The 23,648-nt window shown below is 37.5% G+C and overlaps 5 protein-coding genes across 9 annotated transcripts; 3 read left to right on the top strand and 2 right to left on the bottom strand.

Annotated features, from left to right (window-relative positions):
- Positions 1–115: 115 nt before the first annotated feature.
- Positions 116–4,333, bottom strand: LOC126789039 (UDP-glycosyltransferase TURAN). Its single transcript, XM_050515083.1, has 17 exons — positions 4,264–4,333; positions 4,075–4,166; positions 3,904–3,937; positions 3,750–3,805; positions 3,524–3,664; positions 3,096–3,244; positions 2,922–3,011; positions 2,756–2,822; positions 2,614–2,677; positions 2,398–2,506; positions 1,730–1,896; positions 1,523–1,633; positions 1,352–1,413; positions 1,193–1,245; positions 981–1,056; positions 622–750; positions 116–410 (listed from the first exon to the last, which is right to left on the bottom strand). Exons 1-17 carry the CDS (start codon positions 4,274–4,276, stop codon positions 393–395), a joined length of 1,431 nt encoding a protein of 476 aa, XP_050371040.1. The 5' UTR covers positions 4,277–4,333; the 3' UTR covers positions 116–392.
- Positions 4,334–4,444: 111 nt separating this feature from the next.
- On the top strand, positions 4,445–6,490 carry LOC126789042 (protein TRIGALACTOSYLDIACYLGLYCEROL 1, chloroplastic). 2 transcript variants are annotated; one of them, XM_050515087.1, is made up of 3 exons: positions 4,445–4,582; positions 5,006–5,256; positions 5,336–6,490. In XM_050515087.1, exons 2-3 carry the CDS (start codon positions 5,210–5,212, stop codon positions 6,342–6,344), a joined length of 1,056 nt encoding a protein of 351 aa, XP_050371044.1. In that variant the 5' UTR covers positions 4,445–4,582; positions 5,006–5,209; the 3' UTR covers positions 6,345–6,490. The 2 variants fall into 2 exon arrangements, with proteins under 2 accessions (XP_050371044.1, XP_050371045.1); XM_050515088.1 differs by having other exon boundaries at positions 4,465–4,582; positions 4,893–5,256.
- Positions 6,491–8,994: 2,504 nt separating this feature from the next.
- Positions 8,995–13,313, bottom strand: LOC126789041 (glycolate oxidase). 2 transcript variants are annotated; one of them, XM_050515085.1, is made up of 12 exons: positions 13,191–13,313; positions 12,612–12,778; positions 12,375–12,499; positions 11,820–11,866; positions 11,147–11,224; positions 10,876–11,000; positions 10,640–10,706; positions 10,501–10,563; positions 10,136–10,205; positions 9,958–10,058; positions 9,713–9,817; positions 8,995–9,364 (listed from the first exon to the last, which is right to left on the bottom strand). In XM_050515085.1, exons 2-12 carry the CDS (start codon positions 12,749–12,751, stop codon positions 9,179–9,181), a joined length of 1,107 nt encoding a protein of 368 aa, XP_050371042.1. In that variant the 5' UTR covers positions 12,752–12,778; positions 13,191–13,313; the 3' UTR covers positions 8,995–9,178. The 2 variants fall into 2 exon arrangements, with proteins under 2 accessions (XP_050371042.1, XP_050371043.1); XM_050515086.1 differs by lacking the exon at positions 13,191–13,313 and having other exon boundaries at positions 12,602–12,723.
- Positions 13,314–13,681: 368 nt separating this feature from the next.
- On the top strand, positions 13,682–16,307 carry LOC126789044 (tricin synthase 1-like). 3 transcript variants are annotated; one of them, XM_050515092.1, is made up of 6 exons: positions 13,682–13,814; positions 14,038–14,363; positions 14,479–14,532; positions 14,896–14,979; positions 15,220–15,345; positions 15,942–16,307. In XM_050515092.1, the coding sequence occupies exons 2-6, from the start codon at positions 14,070–14,072 to the stop codon at positions 15,981–15,983; spliced, it is 600 nt and encodes a 199-aa protein (XP_050371049.1). In that variant the 5' UTR covers positions 13,682–13,814; positions 14,038–14,069; the 3' UTR covers positions 15,984–16,307. The 3 variants fall into 3 exon arrangements, with proteins under 3 accessions (XP_050371049.1, XP_050371048.1, XP_050371047.1); XM_050515091.1 differs by having other exon boundaries at positions 15,918–16,307; XM_050515090.1 differs by lacking the exon at positions 15,942–16,307 and adding an exon at positions 15,518–15,890.
- A 1,219-nt stretch (positions 16,308–17,526) lies between these two features.
- LOC126789043 (probable sugar phosphate/phosphate translocator At3g14410) lies at positions 17,527–22,490 on the top strand. Its single transcript, XM_050515089.1, has 8 exons — positions 17,527–17,666; positions 19,458–19,565; positions 19,687–19,721; positions 20,200–20,312; positions 20,538–20,799; positions 20,899–21,167; positions 21,680–21,838; positions 22,103–22,490. The coding sequence occupies exons 1-7, from the start codon at positions 17,565–17,567 to the stop codon at positions 21,799–21,801; spliced, it is 1,011 nt and encodes a 336-aa protein (XP_050371046.1). The 5' UTR covers positions 17,527–17,564; the 3' UTR covers positions 21,802–21,838; positions 22,103–22,490.
- Positions 22,491–23,648: the final 1,158 nt, after the last annotated feature.

The raw sequence follows: 23,648 nt of genomic DNA, 5'->3' as shown, positions 1-23,648 counted from the left end.
ACCCGGGAGGGGCCATTTCAGTAAATTTGGCGTTTTTTTTTTTTACAGTGGTTCATTTTTTTCGGAATCGGGATCTGTAACTTTGGTGGTCGAGAGGAGCAGACCTTGCTAACCAAAGGGAAATGTGTAACCTTTAGACTTCGATCCCATAGCTGGTTATTATCTTTTACAAGCTATGAATGTGCAGAGTTCATCAAATCATTGATGTAGTAAACGACTGGGGAAGCAAATTTGTGATTTGAGTTTCTGTAAATATAAAACTGGTACATCTCATAACGTTTTGAAAGTCGTGTACAAAGTTTGAAATTCCCCATACATAGTCCAAGGTGGTTTTATAATGTATCTTGGTCTTCCTCATTTATCAAGCTTGTCAACAGTGACCAGTGATCCGCCTAAGTTTCAGAGATAACCTGCAGTGAAAGACCTCTGAATCAGATTTTTAACCATGCACAATAACAAAATTATAATATAGGTCCTGTGGGAAGAGGGGAAAGAAAAATGCTAAAGGCCATTCAATCAAATTAACAATTGTTAGCTATTACATTAGGCTAAGCCCAAAAGCATGTATGTTGACATATAGATGAAAACCAATACTGATTTGAATGCAGAAACTAAACTTGCCTTTAAGATTAATCCTTTGGCATGCTCTTCCCACTCAGTAGCCCACCTCACAGACGAAGACATGTCTAGTGCACCATTCCTCAGAACCTTCAATGAATCACAAGCATCTGGAAAACCCTTGAGCAGCATCTGTGCAGTATCACACCATCACACTAAGCAATAGTCGAAATTTTAAAGTCCTTTAGTGAAACCAATCGAGTTAATTGCATGGTTGGTCCCTTGTTTTTATCTATTAATTAACCATATGAAATGAGAAGAATAGACTTTCAACTTTGATGTAAATTTATGAGCCCTTATAAGATGCCAAGGGTGTATTATTGATAAGTTGTAGATCATTCAGACAAGTTGATTAAGCTTACCAAAAGTTCATCAGCTAGCTCTGAAGATGATGAAAAGAGAAGACCGTTTTTCTCCACTTGCACTAGTTCCTTGATGCTTTGAACCAATACCAAAATCAAGAACAACAGATCACAATGGACATCATTACTAAAAGTATTAATTATATCAAGGGACAGAAAAGGTAAAGCCTCCTTTCAAAAGAAAGAATTAGAAAGTATAAGCAAGAGTTTACCATGAATAAGAAACAGCGCAAACTGGCAGTCCACAACCGAACATGTCCACAACCTAATAAAAAAATTTGTAACCATTCCAAGTAAAAGCTCTGTTGATGTTAGATGATATTTATGTTACCCCGAGATCTTATCTAGTGTGGCATCCAGATTCAATGTACCTTCATGGGAAGATCCAACCCTGATGACGAAGTGTGTAAGCAAACACCAAGATCTGCTGATCCTGTAGACAGATATACATAGAATAGACGATGTCAAAAGAAGCACGAGTGTGTAATGGACAAGAACAGAAACAACTCAACAAAGCCCAAACAATTAGAACAATAACCTACCCAGAAGCAGTGGATAGTCTTCAGCTGATAGCCACGCAGTACGAAATGCCACCCGTTTGAGTTTTAGTCTTCTAATCTTTTCTTCATACTTTTCTTTTTCAGGCCCTTTACCTGGATATATAAGTCCATTTCAAGAACTTATGGTCAACACCACAAGCCACACACAGAGCTACAATGAACTGCCAAACCAATTAGGGGGAACCTCACCTGTAATGACAAATAACAGTCTTGGATACAAGTATTCTGTCCCACTTCTCATTTCCTTCCAAAGAACCTCTTCTTTCTTAGAATCGTCTTCATTTAAAATAGCAGCAGCACGCCTGTCATACATGACAGCTGCTTCCAGGAGAATGCCAAAATCTTCATCAGGAGTCCTAAAAAGAAACATCCCCAGAAATATGAAAGGTATTCTACCATATAACAATAACAGGGTATAATAAGAAATGGAAAAGAATTTAGGGTATTGATCGATATGATTGCTCATGAATTAAGCGAGATCTAATTGCTATGAACTCATACAAGCCCTACTGCTGATGAAATAACTGTTCAGGTTTAAAATTAGTTTGGGGAAAGGGGATCAAAACACATTATAAGTTTATAACAACTGATGGTTGGGCTAAAATACAGATGAAAATCAAAGATCTGAATTGAAAAAAGAAATACAAATCTTTTTGAAATCTTCAAAAAGCGCTGCTTCTCCATGAGGTTATTGTAGGAAAGTATGAAACGGCAGGACAGATTATTGTATAGTATAAAAAGCAAAACATAAGATTCACCATATTACATGTCCACAGCATAGCATGTTCCAGATTGGCAGATTTGCAGCACATAAACTCAGTCATTACAAAACAGTATTTCACTAAGTTTGAACTCACCAGCTTGTACTGCTAACTATCAGAGCCGGTCGGTTTGGCTTTAAAGTAATTTCAGCACCAACCAGGGTGGTAAACAGTGTCTCATTCATGTCCTTATCCGCTACTTCCCCTGTTCCAGTTCGAATTATGTTAACAGATTGAAAAAATAACAATAATTATCCATAACAATCAACTGGAGATGCGAACTATATATTGACAGAGATGAGTATAAGTTACCAGTGCTTATGCAATCTTCAACACCGAGTGGCTGCCTAAGATTTTTATATAATCTGCAGAACAACTGCAAATAACCCACATGTTATTATATTATCCAAATAAAATATGTTCTAAAAGAAGGGCAACAGTAGCTTTAAACCACCTTATGCTGTTCTTCAAGTGAAGTGGGACGGAAAAACTCAGGAGGCTGATCATATAGAACTGTTGCTCTATTAATTTAAAATAAAAGAGAAGAATTACTACAAAATGAGTTTTTTTTTCTGAAGAATAATGCAGTAAAGTTTTGAGAACTGAGTGGCCTCTCTTACTTAATACCCCAATTTTGAGACAGTTCATGTTGCATTGCCCTTGTTACACATAATGAACCATCTGCCATCCTTCCAAAATGCCTCTCAACCCTAAACAAGCAAGAGAAACTCAGATGTAGTGTACAACCAACAATAGCCCTCAAAAGAAAAGTATAAAAAGTACATCAAAGATACCAACGGTATATCGCGACAAATCGACTACTTCTTCCAAGAGACAATGCCAGTAAAGTATATCCAAAATTATGCCAATCAACTATAAATGCAGATTGCCTAAGCCAGCTTGCCCATTTTACAGCCACTAAGGTTGGAACATAAGGTGGATTCTGTACAAGAAAAAAAGGATCAAATACTTTTGATTTTGATATTAAAAAACCATAAACAAAAGGGAAGTTGACATCCTACTTTTTTCAGTATACTTCAAACTTCAAACGCATGACAACTGAGATTTTATGTTTAAATTTTTGTGATAGCAACTGTCGATAAAAATCATAACATGCTGAAGCAAAGAAATAATTTCCAGGTTATAAACAGTTCATTTCCCTTTGATTGAATTATAACTCGCAAACCTTTGAGCAATATATCTATCAAAAATGCAAGCTCACCTGAACTAAAAAAACATCAGGAGCAGATATCTTAACGCAAAGGAACCAAAGAAGCACAAGAAATTGAAACACTGGCTTCAACAAAAGCACAAAGGGTTTAAATATGTTGGGTAGACCACTGGGGACTGCTGGCCACTGCGGCTGCATATCAGAATGGGAAATAGTTAAATCCAGAGCACAAATAGAACAAGCAGAGTAGAAACCATGAAGAACATTATCGAACTACCATTTTGTGTATGTGAATAGATTGATGCTCCAACACAGCAGAATGGGGTTCAGAACCTGTCACAAAATTCAAAATTCAAAAAACAAATAGACATCTCTTACGAATTTATTCCAACTATGCCATGTATCTTCTACCATCAAAGAAAAAAGGGTACCTCCATATGCAACAATATCCACTTCCAAAGATGCCTGCAATGCATACACAACATTTACAACTCACAAAAAGACCTCAAATTCTCATGGAAAACAAAAACCAACTCCAAAACAAAGAACTGGGCTGTTGCTAAACCAATCAAACTTACTCATATTAAACCAAAACTAGTTACCTGACGAGCAAGAGAAAGAGCATGGTATTGCATACGTGGGCTGCGCCCAATGTCACCCAACACCACCACACAAGCCCTCCCTCTCTTCTGTCCTGTCATCATCAATGTCAAACCCAATTTCATTACTCTACTTATCATAAAAAACAACTGAATTAAATTTTAGAAACAAGAAAAAGATTAGAACTTTACCTTTTCTGGCCATCTATCTGAGTTCTGTGTCTGATCTCCGACGACCAGTTGAGTTAAAAGGTCCAGACTCGCAGTGTAGTTGAAGTCTTTGAAAGCAAAGAGAGAGATGGGTTGTTGAGTTGGGCCGGGTACATGGGCTAGTTGACCCGATTTTTGGAAGACTGTAATAAAATGGGTCAAACCACAACGACACTTTTGAGAAGCAGCTCTCTGAATTCCAAGCTGCGATTTTTTCACTTTCTCCATTGTTAGGATTCTGAAAATTTGCTGGGTTTAATTGGGTTTGGTGAATTTGAAGCTCTGAGCTTACCATCGAAAGGTATTGCTTCTGAATTTGAATGTAAGTATCTGGGTTTTGATTGCTTGAATTAGATTCAGTGTTGTTTGATTAAAGTGTTCATTTTGGTACTAAATTGGAGATGGGATTGAAATTTTTGTTCTGATATATCATGTAAAAAGTTCCCTGGACTAAAGTAATGAAGAAATGTATGTACTTTGGTGTATATGATTTGCTTAGTTGGTTTCATTTGATGAGTTTGTGCTGATTTTAGCATAAAGCTTGTTTCTTAATGGTGGAGTTGGTCTGCTTTGATATAGTTTCTTGGTTTTGTTTCATTTTTTGCATTCAGATGGAAGCTCCATATTACCAATCACGCAATCGCTTTGTCTGCCGCAGTTTATGTCAGATGTTGCATTTTATTTGTACACTCTGTATGTCTTATCTATTCTTTGATTAAATCAGGTGGGCAGAGGGCACAGTGTTGCTGAGCTTCAGTGAAAACTTATAATGGTAATTTGGGGGAACACGATCGCATGTGGTTGTATTGGGTTCTCTGATTTGTGAAGCATTTCCGACAAATTTCTGGACTTTCTACTGCTCTGTGATGTAGTTTTCTTCTGCATGAGCAATTGAAACTATTCCTACAAAGTTACGAACAAATCAATCATGCAGACAGCTTCATATCTCCATACATTCTCTTATTGCTCTTACAGGTAGCTTTTTCAATTTTTTTTACACGTACAGTTATTTATGTCTGTTGAAATGCAATTAACATTTTCAGGTATATTTCAGAAGAAGCTCTGTAAAAGCAGATGGGTGGAATAAATTACAAATCCCGAATTCAAGTCAGCTTCCTGAGAAAGTTGGGCTCATTGGCAAGCCTCAGACATGTAAGCTTCTTAGGCCTTTGAAAACCAGATTATGTGCTGTTCCCAGCACAGATGACGGACACCCTTCAGTCTCTGCGTTGGAAGATTCCAATACGAATCATGCGCCTACGTCGGAGGGGAAGACATTGTTCAGCAAATGGTCACCTCCTAGGTATTTGTGGAGGGGATTTTCAGCTCTTATTCTGGCAGGTCAGGTCATCATTAGAACTTTAAAGGGTAAAGTGCACTGGAAAAATACACTCCAACAGTTGAAAAGAGTTGGGCCGAATTCAGTTGGGGTCTGCCTTTTAACTGCAGCATTTGTTGGGATGGCCTTCACCATCCAATTCGTTAGGGAATTTACTAGATTAGGATTAAGCAGAGCTGTTGGTGGGGTATTGGCCCTGGCTTTTGCAAGGGAGTTGAGTCCTGTAGTTACATCAATTGTGGTTGCAGGGCGTATTGGAAGTGCATTTGCTGCAGAGTTAGGAACAATGCAGGTTTCTGAGCAAACTGATACATTGAGAGTTCTTGGATCAAACCCTGTTGATTATCTCGTGACACCAAGAGTGATTGCGACCTGTACTGCTCTACCTTTTCTGACACTGATGTGTTTCACAGTAGGAATGGCATCCAGCGCCCTCCTTGCTGATGGTATTTATGGCGTTAGCATTAACATTATTTTGGAGTCAGCTAGGAAAGCTCTTAAACCTTGGGATATAATTAGTGCAATGATCAAGTCACAGGCTTTTGGTGCTATCATATCAATTGTTAGCTGTGCTTGGGGAGTTACCACCATGGGAGGAGCCAAAGGTGTTGGGGAGTCAACTACTTCGGCTGTGGTTATCTCTTTAGTTGGGATCTTTATTGCAGATTTTGTACTCTCTTACTTTTTCTTCCAAGGAGTTGGAGATTCACTGAAAAATATATAGTGGTTGTTGATAGAGTATCTTGTGCTGGGTTTCCCCATGATTGTTAGTTCTATGGGTGGAACAAGATAAGCATGTAATGACTGATGAAGTTGATAAATGTATGTGAACTTGATTGAGTTACGGTATCGTATTCATCCTTTGGAGTCCTTTCTATTTTCCTTGTCCTCATTTTCTTTTATATTGAACACCGCATGCTTCGTTCATACAAGATAGCTTTAAGCCTCTAATTAATCCTTTTTTCGGTACTAAAGAACAATGTAGTTTGCACGATGAAGCCATTGGGATCCCAAATCGGAGAGAAATTTTTCAGTCTTCCCGGGTAATTATGTGACAATGTCTAGTGATATTCTTTTTCATTCACCATTTGACACTTATGATTTAATATTTAAAAATTATATTTAAGTTATTTTATTAAAAAACTATTTTGAGATTCTTTCTAAAACCATACACCCTAATATTCTAAATTCTAAAACTCTATACCCTAAACCTTACACTCTAAAACCGTATACCCTAAATTCTAAACCTGAAATCTTAGTTCAAAATCATCAATACTCATGAATGTCATTTTACAAATAATACAAATGTGTAAAATTATAATTTTTGTGTGATAAATTCACTTGTCAAAATATAATATGTAAGGAGAACCACTGAGACAATATCACGTGGTTCTTTGGGAGGATTGAAATTTCTTTCCAATTAGGAAGCTCTACATAGCTAAAGTCATTAGCTGGATCCCCAACGTTTATGTCCACATTTACAGACCCTTAATGATTTAGGCACCCCAATGGCTTTAGGCCTCCAAATAGCACATGATGGCCTTACCAATATTGACTAAACCCCATGATCATTTCTCCTAGCATTCAAGAGTTGAAACTCTACTAAAACACCACCATAAACTTCCCTAACAAATCAGCCAAGCCGTCTACCCCAAAACCATCATCATTTCTATCGAGTTTCACCTATTACAGCCGTACCTCTAAGGTTCCTACAACGTGTGATTCTCGCAACTCATCTCCATGGTTTCGTTTATTTGTGTTAATTTATAATTCTTTGTCTATGGAGATTGTAGTTTTGTTATTTATGTGGAAGTATTTGTTTCAGAATTTTCAAATTGTATTTGATATGTTTTTGAGATTATGCCGAATCTATATTCTTATAATTATTGAAGTCTATATTTCTATTCTTGTGTTATACTTTTCTTTTACTTGCTCTTAGATATTTTCAGATATGCGCATACGAATTTAGTGCTTGAATACAGTCCATGAGATTGTATTTGAGTGCTATCTTCATCATCCATATTGACACAAATCAAATCATGCCCTAAGTAGGTTCGGTTTGTGTTAATTAAAGTGGGAAATTCTGAAAATTTACATGTACCCCATGGTGAGTGACGTCATCGTGAAGCATGTCTTTAACAAAGATTTTGTGCTTAAATGAAATCTTGTTTGATTTCTACCCTAAGTGTTATTAAACTTGATTGCATGCAATTTAGGTGAGGCCCTAAGTCAACTAAACGTCAATAGAAATCTTGCATGATTAGATATTTCCATAAGGCTCTATTTGTATTGATGTCTAAAAATATGTAATCAGATGAATTAGAATGCATGATAGAACCAAACTTGTAATTATGTGATGCATTGATGAATTTAGTTTAATTGGTAAAGAAAAGTCGATCATGTAAATAGTAATTTATGTTTTATTTTAGTAGTTAATAATCAATCTCAAACCCCATATTATTTGTTAACACTAAAAATTTAGAGTTTCCTTCAATTTCCCGGATTGAACGATCACTGCTTTTTCTATACTAACGATGACATTTTACATGGTTTATTATAGACGTCTTAGAACGCTCTATCATTGGTGTTCAAGGGTTTCGACAATGATGACAATTATCTTCACTTGTGGGTGATGTAGGTGTATACTGTATATCGTGGGGCAGAATCCTGGACTAAGCTGTTAACCGTACGTTGGCATGAATCTTATATTCGTTTCCCAAAATTGTTTACGAAAGAATGGTGTACTGGTCAAGTTTCGTAATGGCTACTGGTGCGAAGAGGGGTACTCCTTTAACTACTAGCTAGAAAAATGGATCGACTCTGAACGGTGCGAGTACAGTTTCATGAATTCTATTATAGAAAAGTAAAGAATCTATCTAAATAGGGTCTAATTAAGTAGGTTGGATTGTATTCTATCAGTTATAGTTCCATGAGATTTTCAGCCATGGATGCTTAGCGGGGTTCCTCGTACATAGTGGATACTGTATTACTAATGCATGCATGTATTGTTACTGTTACGTCGCTCTGTGAAATAGTATAGATCTCCACCAGAAGAAAGAGTGAAGTTCAACATGGTTTTACCTGCCTGTGTTTCATTCACCCACAGACACCAATTTTCTGGACAGTTCCATAAACTATGTGATGAAAGCACACGATGATATTGTAGATTCAACTAATTCAAAGCTTAGTGTTGTATAAAATGATCAAAGTTGCAAGAGTTAGTAATTTAGGCCCCAAGCTACCATCACCTTTGAACTAGGACAAGAGTAATTATTCTGTGTACCTGAAACACTACGTGGACAAATATAGACTGTATGAGGCAACCGCGCGAAAACCACCTCTTCCTTTTCAACAACCATAGTACCATACCATGCTAAATGAAAAAAATCATGTTGCAATAATCATGTCATCATCAATACATTTCTGTTTATGAAACGAATATACAGTGAAGGCAGCAGTAGCCATGAGTGTATTATATAACCATCCATTAAGCATTACAGAATGCAGAGATGAAATTCAAGAAACAACGGCAGGCAATCAGCAATTTAAGATTTGTCTCTATAACCTGGGTACTGGGCGAGGCATGTCCCAGTCAGCCACAATGTGATTGCGAGTGATCTCTTTCAGTGAACGGCATCCACTTAATGCCATGGTCAGCTCAAACTCCTCACGCAACATTTGGAGTACTTTCCTAACGCCAACCTCTCCTTCAGCAGCCAAAGAGAACACCACAGGGCGTCCGATCTGCAATAGAAGTCAGTCTCGATTAGTATCTTCGGATAGAATATATAATGATGAAAAGCAAACTGTAGCTGAACTAATGTAACTTTGACTCTTTGAGTCAATCAAGTGACGGCAAATCACGGCATAACAAGCTTATCTTGTAGACGAATGAGTAACCATGCTTATTAACTATCCTAGATGCACATAGCACAGTAGATGGAATTCTATAACATTTCCTAAACTGATCAGCACAATTATTTTGGGAGGTTAATTACAGTTACATGTGAAAAGAAGTTTAATAAGTACTTCCATCCCGGTATTTTTTTTCTCATTGATCATGTGGCAAGATATTAACATAGCTGTACTTACAAATATCCCAGAGGCACCCAATGCTAATGCCTTAAAGACATCTGTTCCACGACGAACACCACCATCCAAAAAGACAGGAATACGTCCTTGTGCAGCTTTAACAACCTGGTTATCAAGACAGTGATCATGTCAAAACATTGTGAAAACCAGGATTGAATAATTGGATGTTATTCCTTTTCCAAAAAAAGAAGATGTTATTAGAGAGGGAGATACACCGGTAAATATTAATAGCCAAGTTGTTGTACCTCCTCTAAGGCCATGATAGTTGAAGGGACATAATCCAGCTGTCGAGCACCATGATTGGAAACAATGATACCGGCTGCTCCAGATTGTACTGCCAGCCTTGCTGCAAGATGAGGTAAAAGAGTTAATCAAGTATTTAAAAAACTATCAGAACCCAAAAGAAATGGAGTTCAACTATACCATCTTCAGCAGTGAGAACACCCTTGACCAGAATAGGAAGTTTAGTGATTGTCTGAAGCCACTGTACATCCTGTACGTCCACATAACAATACAGATTGATAGTTACATCAAATTTTGTATCTAAACCTATGCATAGATGTATGTAGAGAACTAGATTTTTTCCGCAATCTTCCTACTGGAGATGGGCTGGTAGGCTGCGATTCAATTAGTTTATACTTTAAATCATGAAACTCATACTTTTTTTTATCAAGTGCAAACTCAATGGACGGTAATAGAATAATTTATAAGCGTCAAGTTGTAACTGTTCCAAATATTACAAGTCATGCTTTCAAGTGTATCTCAAGATTCAGTCTCAGGGAACAAACCTTCCAGCTAAGAGAACGATCAATTTGACCAGCAACATATGAAGCAAGTCCGGAGTCATTAGCCTGCAAGATTGAAGTGAGCGAGTCAAAAACAAAGAATTTACTCAAAATTTTAAAAGCAGTCACAATTTCTACTCACTTTGTCCATCTTTCCAAGGTCCAGACCTTCGAAATTCTTCAGTGTCAAAAATGGAGGTAATGTAAATCTGCAACAACCATCAAGTAATATTAAAACTAGTGAGCCAAGCAGACGTTAAATACTGAGCTGAATCAGACTAAATTCTTTTAGCAAATGCATATTTCTTCATCATATCAGCTTGGCATAAATGTTTTCAGCCACTGGTATTCCTATAAGAGTTGTGACATGAACTTGACCTGTTCTTGATGTCAGCTTCTCTGCGACCCAGCCTTGGGGTATCAACTGTAAGAGCAATTGCCTTGAAACCAGCTCTTTCAGCTCTTCTCACTAGCTGAGCAACAACATGCCTGTCCTTGTATACCTGAAGATTATGCCCAGAAAAATCATTGATAAGAACATCTCGGAAACCAAGAAAACTTTTATACCAGATGGTCAAAACTGAAGACCATGGACAATTAAATGTGGTAACCAATGAACATGGAGCTAGAAAAAATAATTTAAGCTTACATAGAGCTGGAAAAAACGGATTCCAGGTCCAGTTGAAGCAACCTCTTCAACACTTGAAGTAGCCCATGATGACAATGTCTGATACAACAGATGAGCAATTGAATCATATAACAGAAAGCGTTATAATATAAGGTAACACTAGCATGCTAATCTCAAACGAATGACAGTATCAAGTATATTTACAACAAAACAGATACTTGTACTCAGAGAAGCAATTTCTTTATGAAAAAGACGAAAGTATGTGAACGACTGCGTGGTTCTTTATTGCCTAACATGAAACTACGCCCACTATTACAAAACCATTATTGCCAGGGAACTTGCACTTGAAAGAGAGGATGTATTTGACATGTAATAAAGTTTCCATCAACTTCTGCAAACATCACTGATCGCCATTTAGAATGAAACACTATGTACTTCTCTTTGGCCTTTTTTACCACAGATTATGATAGGAGCAGGTCATCTAGTTTACTTTTTGCCTATGCAGGATGAAACAAGAGAAGACATTTGACTCTTCATTAACAGCAGTATGTTCATTGAGTTCTGACTTATGATTGCTTAAATCCTTAAACTTATTGACTTATATGAGCATTTTATCTCTATACATTAACAAGAATCTGTGGGGTTAGAATTTATATAGAATAAAGATACAGTTGATCAAGGTCGAAAGCAGTACCATAATTGTTCCTGCAGCTGATGCTGCTCGTGCAGTAGCATATTCACCTGAAGTAGTTCACATTACAATGTCAACAGTATAGGGTGTGATATGAAATGAAGATAAATGGTACCGCAACAAGTTAAGTAAATCAAAGCTCAAGCACCATTTATAGTCCTTAAGTATTATGCAGTCCTAATATTACACCTCGCAATCTAGTTAGAAATGAAGAAGCAGACCATGAATTTTTTTTCTTTCATACACAAAGACAAACAGAAAAACTCCCTCAAGCTCAGCAGACTCAGATTATTATATACGCTGTTCTAATCATGTCACCACTGGGCAACTTACACTCGTCCGGAGGCATTCCGATGTCAGAGACACTCAAGATACATTTAGTAACGAACTAACGATATTAGGGGTAACTATTTGTTGTACTAATTGCCTAATTAAAGTGAAAATGATACTATCACACGTGATTTAGTACAATTCACGCCAATCGTGAAAAAAACCATTACAAAATAAGATGGCTCACAAATGGTTTTGTGTGCTTTATAAGGTGAAACCCTGATATACCTTCAGGATGAGCCATTTTCTGCATAGCTGTTGGGGCAAGCATGATTGGCATGGAGATTTTGAAGCCCAAAACAGTAGTGGTCATGTCGATGCTGGTCACATCAATAAGAATACGAGGTCGAAACCTGCATCAGATGATACAAACTCCTTATCAACTTTAACTAGTGCTAAAGATTATTACCATCTATCTTATAGTTCTGCTATTCCTGAGAAGTCGAAATAAGAACGAACTCTTACAGAATTTTGGCAAAAGCATTTCTGTTCTCAGCCAGAGTCCACTGGTCCTCTGCTCCTGATGCATAATAATCATACACCATCTTTGGCAACTTCTGCTTTGCAATTGCCTCATACTCACTGACATTGGTTACCTCTCCCATTTTAACTGTCACCTTTCAACCTCGTACCTATGAAGAAAAGAAAAATCCAATCCAAGATCACTAAAACTAGATGACAATCTGCATGCACATACAGCTTTTACAATAGGGGAAACATTCTTCAACTATAGTACCAACTCTACAAAGCCACAATGGGAACTGGAAGTGAAAAGAATCAATAATAAAATTTGCATACATATGAAAGATCAAAACTTTTCATGTTTAACATTGCCATGCATCAACTATCAAACATAGTTTACATGCTAATCTAATACAAAAACATGTTCTTTATCTTCATGGCCAAAAGAACCTAGTTACTTCAATCTACTCCACTAGCACAAACAACCATTGCAAGAAATGAAAAAAGAATTGAAACAGAGACAGTAAAGAAGAAGCAACAGGAGTTAAAAGAGTGGAAAGTGGAGAGTAGAGAGAGGCTGACCTTAAAGTTGGGTAAGAGAAGATTGTGCAACAGAGTGCATGGAAATGGAAATAGTACTAAAGAGCTATAAGTACTGGGCTGATGACAAACTGGGGTGGGGCCTACAGTAAACTATGCCATAATAATTCTTGAGAGAGAGAGAGAGAGAGAGAGAGAGAGAGAGAGAGAGAGAGGTGGAGAGAGAGAATGGATGAGCATTTGGAGGTGGGCATTTGAAACCAAATCGGATAGAGGAGGATCTCATCCACATAACCCTTGTGTGTTTCACAGTTTTCCTCCATTATTATCATTTTGAAACCCCCAAAATTTGCAATTGGGGATAATACAGAGAGAGAGAGAAAATGACAAAGGGTAGCAGAAATTCTAGTCTTGCTTGATGGCTGATGGCTACGTCCAGCTCTCTGGTGTGACTGGACTGAGAGGAGGAAGCCGAGTGCAAACGGGTCGGGTTGAATTTGTAAGGCCCACATAGGCCCAACAGAGGGCTAACAGATAAAACTGGGGAAATCCGCGGGAGTTCAGAGAGGGTTTATAAAGGTTTTAAAGTTTCAAACTTTGGACTAATAACAGTAGAACTGTTATGTGGGTTTGACATATATTCATACCCAGAATATCAAAATCCAGGTATTGTTTTGTGCAGGCAAAACATGTGTTGTAGTGAAGTGTGGTAGTGTTGGGTCTGCTTGTGTTTTCTATTGTGGTAATGCATACAAGGTGTTTGTAGAAATGCCCAAGAGAAAAGTGAGAGAAAGAGAAAGAGTGTCTGCATTTCAGTCTTGCACTACTTTCACTCATTTGGGAGTTTAGTTAATCTGTTTTTGTGTTGATGTAAGCTTGTTTTATGTAGTCTCTTGTATTCTGCTCTGCTGCATTGTCTTTATGGGGAGCACGAGCGTGGGGCTTTATCGGTGGCCTACATTTGCTCGTCAGAGGGTGACTCTTCCGCAAAAATCTGCGCAACCACGACTGAAGTTTGATTCTTTTTCCTCCGGGAAGTTTCATAGCGGTGGCATTGGCTACGGAGGATGCAGGATCAAGTTGAAGACGAGCATAAGTGTTCGTGCCTCCAATGCATTTGTTGTTGCTGATGATAAGGCGTATGGGAACAAGCAGATTATCAGTATAAATCCACGGCTTTATGATTACATCCTTGAGAATGTACGAGAGCCAGAGGTAACTCAACTCGCACTCTAAGTTTCTTTTGGTGTCGAACAAAAATACCTTCTTTGGGACCTTAGATTCTTCAGTATGTCCTGGCTACTTATTGGAGGGTAGAGTCTTATTTCAGGTTCTACGACAACTTGGGGAGGAGACTGCCTCTATGCGTGGTAGTATGATGCAGGTATCTTTTACTGAATCCTTTTTATGTCAAGTGCAGAATGAAAAATGTGGGAATTTAGTTAGGAAAATGAAATTACTGGCTTTTGAGGCATCCAAAACCTATTGGTCACTTTTGAAACTAATCGCTAAAATTGAAAAATAACACTTCTACAATATATTAGAATTCTAAGATTTAGCCTGTGAAAAGCTGTGATGGGAATTTAACACTTAAGCTCATGTAATTGTTTCAAACAGAATTGAGTAGGAACTTGCTTTTCCAATATACCAGTGTACAATGACTTTAATTATCTTCAAATTGGACGTGGCACGGCCTGTTTGACAAGTTTGTGCGTGGAAAAATGACGATCTGCTGTTGTCTGGATAGGTGTCTCCTGACCAGGCACAACTGCTTGCAATGCTTGTTCAGATTCATGGGGCAGAAAAGTGTATTGAAGTTGGTGTATATACAGTATGCTTCTCTCATCATTCAAATCTTCAGTGCTGCTCACTTCACTTCTTTCTCAGAATACTATTTTTTTTCCGCCCTCTATGTTTGGGGGCATGAGGGATATACCAATCTGCACTAGGCTCGTGCCTCACTTTGGTGCCTTCCCCTTTTCATCTCAATTTGAATCTAGAAACAAGAATAGCTTACTTGTGCATTACATGAATTAGCTGTATCTGTTATAATTGGTTGTGTCTACTTCAGGGTTATTCATCATTGGCTATTGCACTGGTCCTTCCAGAATCAGGCAGGTTAGTAGCTTGTGATAGAGATATCAGATGTCTTGAGGTTGCAAACAAGTATTATGAGAAGGCCAATGTTTCCCACAAGGTAGTATATTTTCCATTTGCCATCACTATTTCTAGAACTCACAAAAGTAGCTGATTATACCAGCTTTCCGGTTATTGGAAAAAGACTTGAATACGCCCCGCAGCTATATCCTCAACTATTTCGGCTAATACATAATTCAAGATTTGCCTCTGAAATTCTAATTTGGTATCAGGTAGATATTAGATATGGACTTGCAGCAGATACCTTAAGATCACTGATTCTGAATGGTGATGCATGTAGGTAAATATAACAAGCAAGTTTTTGTTATAAATATTTTAGTTTTATCTTTATCTTGTTTCATTTATGAGTAAATAAGATTTTGTTACATATTCTGCTAAACCTTTCTCTTTTTCTTTTCTTTTTTCTTAAAAAATCAGCCTAAATACCATTTAGTTGTTCTTACATTCAAGCCTACGAAACTTGGCCCTTTCTGGATTCACCTAGGATACTATTTTCAGTTTCCAGATACAAATTCTATGACCAAGTGTCATGTAGTTGGTCCTGAATTTTCAATGTATCCAGAGTAGCATATAAGAATCCCTTAGTTTCTCTTGATTGTTTTGATGACACAGGCCAACTGTTGTTGGGAGTATCAGGTACCCATTGGGGATGGCATGACAATCTGTCGAAAACGTTGACCTGATCATGAGAGGGGGTTCAAGAATTATTCTTTTCTTGCTGCATTGCAGTTGTAGTTTATCACATGCTGGGTTAAACAAACGATCACGAGAAGTATGAAAGGAAGATAGGTGCTGCTGTTGACTCGTTTACTTTCAGTCTTTAGCAGATCCCTGATCAATAACATTGAGCTTTTGCTTTAATCCGAGATTCACAATTTCACATGATTCACCATTTCAGTTCAGATTTACATCACTTGGAATAACTGAGTATTTGGTGGCCTTACAGTTTACTCATTATACTGTTGTGCATTGTAGTTTGAATGAATTATTTCACTCCAGCAAGTTACCATTTCACTTCTTTGGTATAATTCTATCAAAATAATACCTAATTGGCTGGATTGCCGGAACGCATATATTTTCCCAAATGCATTACCAATCCTGATTCCTGAAAATAAAGTTGAAGACGAAATTGAAATTGAGGTTCATATGACAATTTTGGTGTGACAATAACTAAAAGTAACTAGAAGCTAAACAAGAAGCTCGAACATGGAAATCAACAAAACCACGGAATTTAAAACTATGCTATCGAAACCACCACCAACTTAGTTTACCAAATTATAATATTATGATTCTTATTCAATTCGTAACTAAATATTTATTTTTCGACATATACATATTTCTATTAGGGAGAATTTTCAAGTGCGGACGTCCGTACCTTACGTAAAGTACGGATTCGCCTATTCCGACGAAGGCAGGCTGCAACAGCAGGGCGGACCACGACAGCCGCATTCCCCACCTCCCGGCGGTCCCGTCTGTGCCGGTCGTAGCTCCATCGGTGACCCACAGCGGCCAGAATCGCGAAATCGCCGGAATCTGCCCAGAAACTTGATTTTTGCAGATTTCGGCCGCCGTGGGCCACCGATGGAGCTCCGGCCGGCACAGACGGGATCGCCGGGAAGTGGGTAGTGCGGCTGTGCTGGTCCGCCGCGCCGTTGCGGCCTGCCGTCGCCGGAATCGGCGAATCCGCACCTGAAGCGACCTGTTTCTATTAGATACTTTATTTTCTGATTGAGTTAGTCCTTTTTATATCCAAATTTGGAGAAATTATACATGTCATATATCTCACGTGGCGTACCCCCTTAATGTTATTGGTCCATTTTTTACTGTGATTATTTCTGATTGATTTTTATATGTAAATAAACTTTTGTTATTTTCACCGCGTGCATGTTAATTATACCATGACGTAATATGATTGGCTTGTACACTATATGACAATGTCAGGTGGTGTGACGGGTAAACATAATAATTACTCCCAAATTTATCATATTCTATAGAGACGTGAAATGCTCCGACTATATTTTACATCATACTTCGACAGTTTTTGTTGAACTCGGGTTCGGGGATCAGATTATTAATGGTCTTTTTTTTATCACCGCCAAAATGTGTTAATTTCCGACCTTGGATCACTGTGGGACCCATCCGACCGCTGGGAGTCCTCTGTAAAAATCACTGCTCCTCCTTCAAAATTCCTCGACGTACTGACTTGTCCTTCATTTTCATTCTCAATCATTTGGGTTCAGACAAGACACACAGACACAAATGGCAGATCGGTCGCGACTTTTGTGCAAGGATGAGGTCCTCACTTACTCATACCTTCTTCTCTACATCGCTCTCTCCAGCGGCCAGATCTTCTTCAATAAGGTTACCCCCCCCCCTCTCCCATTCATTCCACACATTGCTTTCTTTGATCTCTTAAGCTTCTACTATCTGCATTTTGGGTCTCTCCCAAATTGTTGGACAATTTGGTTGGATATGAACCCAATTTGGCATTGGCCAATTGCAATGTTGTGAAAACCCAATTTTAGATGATACAAAATGGAATTGCATTCTGTTGCTTTGGAATTTTAGCTTTGCTTGATGGGGTTGATTTTGAAGTAGCTTATGGGGGAATGGAATTGACCCAGTTTTAAGTATGCTGGAGGCTTTTTTTCCTCATTGCATTTTCAATCCAGGTTTAGGCCTTTAGAGGGTTTTCTGCTGCCTTCATAATTTCAATGATTTGGAACAATGGGAAGACAGAAACTGAGAAAAGTATACACTTTGTTGTCTGGTGGCCGTGAGTGTCGTCTTAAGGCCTTAACAATGACATATGGGGATTGTACAAGACTATGTGTTTACGACAAACAAACAAAAAATTTGGGGGGGGGGGGGGGGGGGGAGGAGGAGGATATAAAACCTTCAAAATACTCAAGATATGGACTTGGTTTCTCAAGTAAACCGACTATGCTTGTCCTCCTCCCCATACACTGCCCGCATTCTTTTTGAAGATTGAGGGCTGCAGACGACTATCTAAGTTATAAAGATCAAATTGAGATTTGGAGTTCATTTTTCTGATGATGCTGATGGCTGACTCCATGTACTTATCCCTATACATGAGAGAAAGTTGAATATCTAGGAGGACCCATATTTTTCAGCCTCCTATTGTTATAGGTGTCGGGGTGATATCTTCTTGTATTAGGTACGTGTAACTTTGGATGTTCAAAACAGGGGCTGGATTGATATGTCATCACAATGTTGTAGAGAGTGAGGAAAAACAGCAGCATTGTGAAGTTCTACAGCAATGTTGTAGATAGTGTCCAAGATGATAGTACTGATGTACACATTTAAGGAATTTTCACAATTTTATAAAGAAGGCTTGCCATTTGGGGTGGATATCAATTAATTTCCACCAAAATCTTGGCCATGGTGTATTTTGAGTACTCTTGAATAGTACAATGAATGTTGAATTGGGTATTTTTTTAGTTGATTTTTCTGGTTGAAATTTGAATTAAAACGTTAACAATATTACTTTTGATAGTGTTCAAGCAGTTTCTTTCTTGGCTTAAAAATAGTATGCATTTAAGAAAGATAAGAGGAAAGTCTGTGAATCGGGATTAGTTTTTAAAGTGCCATGAAAGAACTCTGAGATGGAGATTGCTCAGGCTACTACTTACTGACTAAACCTGTAACAGTACTTGTCATCCCCCACATGTACCCTTTCTTTTTCTCTGCAGAGAACTGTACATCACTTTTTTCTTCCAGAGTTTAATATAGTCCATCCTTATTGCTACGATGCTTGTCTCTGGTAAACTTCTTTGTATTAAAACAAACAAAATAAAGCAAGATGATGTCTAGGCTTCAATGTTTTTTATTTTTTGTCTATCGAAAAATCTGAATCACTTTTCACATGTCATTTTGTGCAAGCTTTCACTACACCTACTATCTTAGTATTTTGTACCAGTAAATTTCTTTGTTACTTTCTGTGCATTGTTGTGGCATCTTAATTAACATATTTTAAGTACTCATTGGCATCTAAATTGTATTTTATTTTTTTATTTTTTTTCTTGTAATATTTTGCCTTCAAGATGCGGTTAAAATTAATTAAGCAGAGACACATGTTAAGTGGTTGTTTTACAAGGTTAACAATTGGGTTTTGTTTGAATTGTGGAACAGTGGGTTTTGTCTTCCAAGGAAATCAACTTCCCATACCCTCTGGGTTTGACTCTGCTTCACATGATCTTCTCCTCCGTCTTATGTTTTCTTCTCACCAAAGTTTTTAAGGTATTGATGTAACCTTCTATATGAAATAGAAGGTAATAAAGGTATATAGGTTACCAACATTGTGCTAATCATTGAGCCTAACATTCCAGCAGTACTCTTAACTCAATTTATTTCCTTACAGATTTTGAAGGTTGAGGAAGGAATGACTACAGAAATGTAAGTAACTGATGGACTCAATTTCTATGTATCATACTTTGTTTCCAAATGGTATCCGTCCATTATCAGTCCGGTCTATGCTACTTCAGACAACAAATTGAATTGCAATGTTGGGTTGCTATCCAAGTATCCATATCTCAGTTTTCTCTGTCTTGAATAGGGTCCTATTACATTTAAATCACAAAATCACATAACTTCTTTTGGAATCCTAAAGAGATCGGTTCTGTTGTTATAAAGGATTAAACGGCTAAACCATCATTACTGTTTTTTTAATCCTTTACTTATTTACTGGATTAGATTGCCTGAAGATATTTGCTGTATGGTCCCTTACTCTGGCTGGTACATACGGAGTACAGTATATATTTTAATGATTTATTTTGTGACTGAATCTGCTGTGTCAATAGTTAAGAACATTTGATATCTTTCTCCATTTTTGATGCTCTTCCACTCAGAATCTAATGTAGGTTTGCTTATACAGATATGTGACATCAGTAATGCCAATTGGTGCAATGTTTGCAATGACTCTTTGGCTGGGAAACACTGCTTACATGTATATTTCTGTTGCATTTGCACAGATGTTGAAAGCAATCAGTAAGTTTTTATTAATTAATCAATTTTGTAATGCCTCTAAGTAAGAATAGCTATCTCAATAGTATGGTTGGGAATCCAGAGCATTGTCTGCTGTTTCATACGGCGAGTGATTATGAACTGTAGGAAAATAAGGCTGGTCAAGTGGTCTACAAGAATGGTCACTGTAGTAAAAATTTATCATTAGGAATACACTCTCAGAATAACTTATATTGACATGGTATGCAGTGCCAGTAGCTGTTTTTGTTCTTGGAGTAGCTGCAGGACTTGAGGCAATGAGTATCAGAATGCTATTGATAATGTCGGTGATAAGTTTTGGCGTTCTTGTGGCTTCTTATGGTGAATTAAATATCAGCTGGATTGGAGTAGTTTATCAAATGGGAGGAGTTGTTGGAGAAGCCTTACGACTTATATTTATGGAGATTTTTGTCAAACGGAAGGGTCTCAAATTAAATCCTATATCTGTCATGTTCTATGTTAGCCCGTGCAGGTATGCTTTTGCACTTGTAAAATTCATTATCCCTAACCTTCTTGTACAATGTTGTGGGCCTATATGGTATGAGTATTCATCTTTTAATTTTGTATGCAGTGCTCTTTGCCTATTTGTTCCATGGATCTTTCTAGAGAAGACCAAGATGGAAGCAGATGCATCATGGAACTTTCCAGTTGTGGTGTTAACACTTAACTCTCTGTGCACCTTTGCCCTCAACTTATCAGTCTTCCTTGTGATTACTCATACAAGTGCTTTGACCATACGTGTTGCTGGAGTTGTCAAGGACTGGGTGGTTGTCTTAATTTCTGCCCTTATCTTCGCTGATACAAAGCTAACTCTTATAAATCTTGCCGGTTATGCCATTGGTAAGCTTCTGACCGTGTAAACATTTAGGATGTTTGAGTACATAGAAATCCTCTTATCATTTCATATGCCACATGTCCAGTCTTAGTCTGCAGCTGCGATTATGAGATCGGCATCTTGATTTTCATAATACAGAATGAGTAGTTTATCTTTTAAAATGATATAATATATTGCAGTTACTGCTAGCTTGCTTGCTGAATATTACTCTATATCTGGTAGGTGGCTGTTTAAACAACAAAACAGGAATTATGTCTGCAACTCTTTTAAAACGTATGAAAGAGTATGAAGTGATGGGATTTTTAACAGTAAATGTGTGAAGTGTAATGCTCTCTTGCTGTACAGATTGGTATGTCATATGGACAATATAAATATCTAATGAGGTTGAGTCTTGTTTACATGTGTGGCACCAATGTGTGGCAAAACAATCTAGACTACTAAAACTGTCTAGTGACTGAGAAAATTACGTACAAATAAATAATAATATAACCTGTGATGTTACCGTTGTTTTATGCAGCCATAGCAGGTGTAGCCGCATACAATAATCACAAGTTAAAAAAAGAAGCCTCCAGAGTCCCCACTGAAGAACCTGGAATTCATCAACCTCTACAGGCAGCCACAACATCAGGTTCGAAGTAGGGATGTAACAGGAGCAGTTGACCTAGTTATCTTCAAGGTATGCACTGCCGTTTATACATTTAACAGTTTTATATTCCTGGATTAACTATTTCATCTTTTCTCAAAAAAAAAAAAACTATTTCATCATATATCCTTGGATTCGCACATCCCACTGCCCCCGAATAGATGCAAATGTGTAGCACACTAATTGCATATCGTTTTTTTATGTACATAGTTGGAGCGAACTGTGTGCGTAGTTTTATATTTCGGTTAATCGAATCATGAGTGGATAAGGTGTTCATTATGTATAACATTGTTGCAGCTGCTCCTGTGCTGGCAAAATCTTGCGACAGTTTGAAGCCAAGATTGCAAGTAAAGATGCGAAATTAACAGAAATGTATGTATCAATGTTAACACAATTGTATCATCATCATCATCATCGCAAAGGTAGCCAGTTACCGAGGGCATTCAAAGTCTAATACATATCTAATCATACATGAATTGTTTGTAAGAGCAAGTGTCAGAGTCACTGTCATAGGTATACTTCGTTTATAGAATTTTGAAAAATCTGTACTTCACACATTTGATGCTACCTTTCTCAAGGATTTGTAGTTTGAACAGAGAACCTGGATTTGTCAGGTCAAATTTTCTCAAAATTATTTATATCAAATACTTAGTTCCTTCATGTATGACATGAGATTTTCACTTAATCAAGGTTATTTTCTGCCCTGAGGTTCTGAGTTAAATCAACTTCTAGACTAGCATCTCTCTTTGCTAGAGATAATTGTTAAGAAATTCGGGTCACCTTGCAAATTCTCTGGCCCAAGACCGAAACTAATTGAAGACAATAACCATTAATAATACAAATGAACACAAGAATTAACGAGGTTCAGTCAAAATACGTCATCCGGTAATGGTGGATGCAATAAACAAGAAGAAGATTACAACTGAAGAGCAACTCGGTTCTTCCACACTCTAAATAATCTCTCTTCTCATAACCTAATTCTTACCTTAGATAATTTTTTAAATCACCCAAACTCTCAAAACTTGTAACTCTAGATATCTAAACTCTCAATTGATCCATAGCAAATCATACTCATAATTCCTCTAAACGCAAAGTCTCCCCCAAGTGCTATACTCACCCTTGACATCTCTACTCTTGAATCGAGAGATACAATCTCTTGGGATGATCGTCTCAACCACGTCTTGTCGACCACACTTAAAACCATCTATTTGATGTCATATTTATGGACTCACAATGTGTCAAACTTATAATAGGATTATGATTACTTCTAAGAAAAACTCTAAGAATCCTAGCTACACTAGAATAGCTTACCCAAATCCTTCAGAAAATAACGAATCTAAAATAAATAAGGAATCAGTTTTGAGCCGCAATTCTAATAATAATATCTCTACTTCCAAGCACACAACTCTGCTAGATGCGGCAACCTCCCTAACTCCTTTAGCTTTAGGTGCACGCAAGTTTCTTGCACCATCAAATCAAAAACATTCGAGTCTCAATTCTCACAAATTTGTGCCTAGCAAGTTCGACGGACCCACCTTTAATAGTCTTTACCCGTGAATATTTTCACGAAAGTTCATTTTAATCATAACTTATCACTAATCACTATGTCTTTTTTCCACAATTACCTTACTTTTATTTATTTATAGCCTATATGTTTATTTGTTAGAAACTAATGAAAAAAGAGTATATATGTGGGTTCGTAATTTTGTGGTACTCTCGTACTCACACAGCAGAGATAGTAATTGTGTTACTAAATCACTCACGTACCAATCTGACTGGTGGACTTTTTATTTAGACAGGTGCCGGTTGGCCAAATGGTAGTAGCCTAGTAGGCATCTGGCTC

This window comes from Argentina anserina, chromosome 3 (assembly GCF_933775445.1).
Source record: "Argentina anserina chromosome 3, drPotAnse1.1, whole genome shotgun sequence".
Classification (NCBI taxonomy): Eukaryota; Viridiplantae; Streptophyta; class Magnoliopsida; order Rosales; family Rosaceae; genus Argentina; species Argentina anserina.
This window is presented reverse-complemented; position numbering and strand designations above follow the sequence as displayed.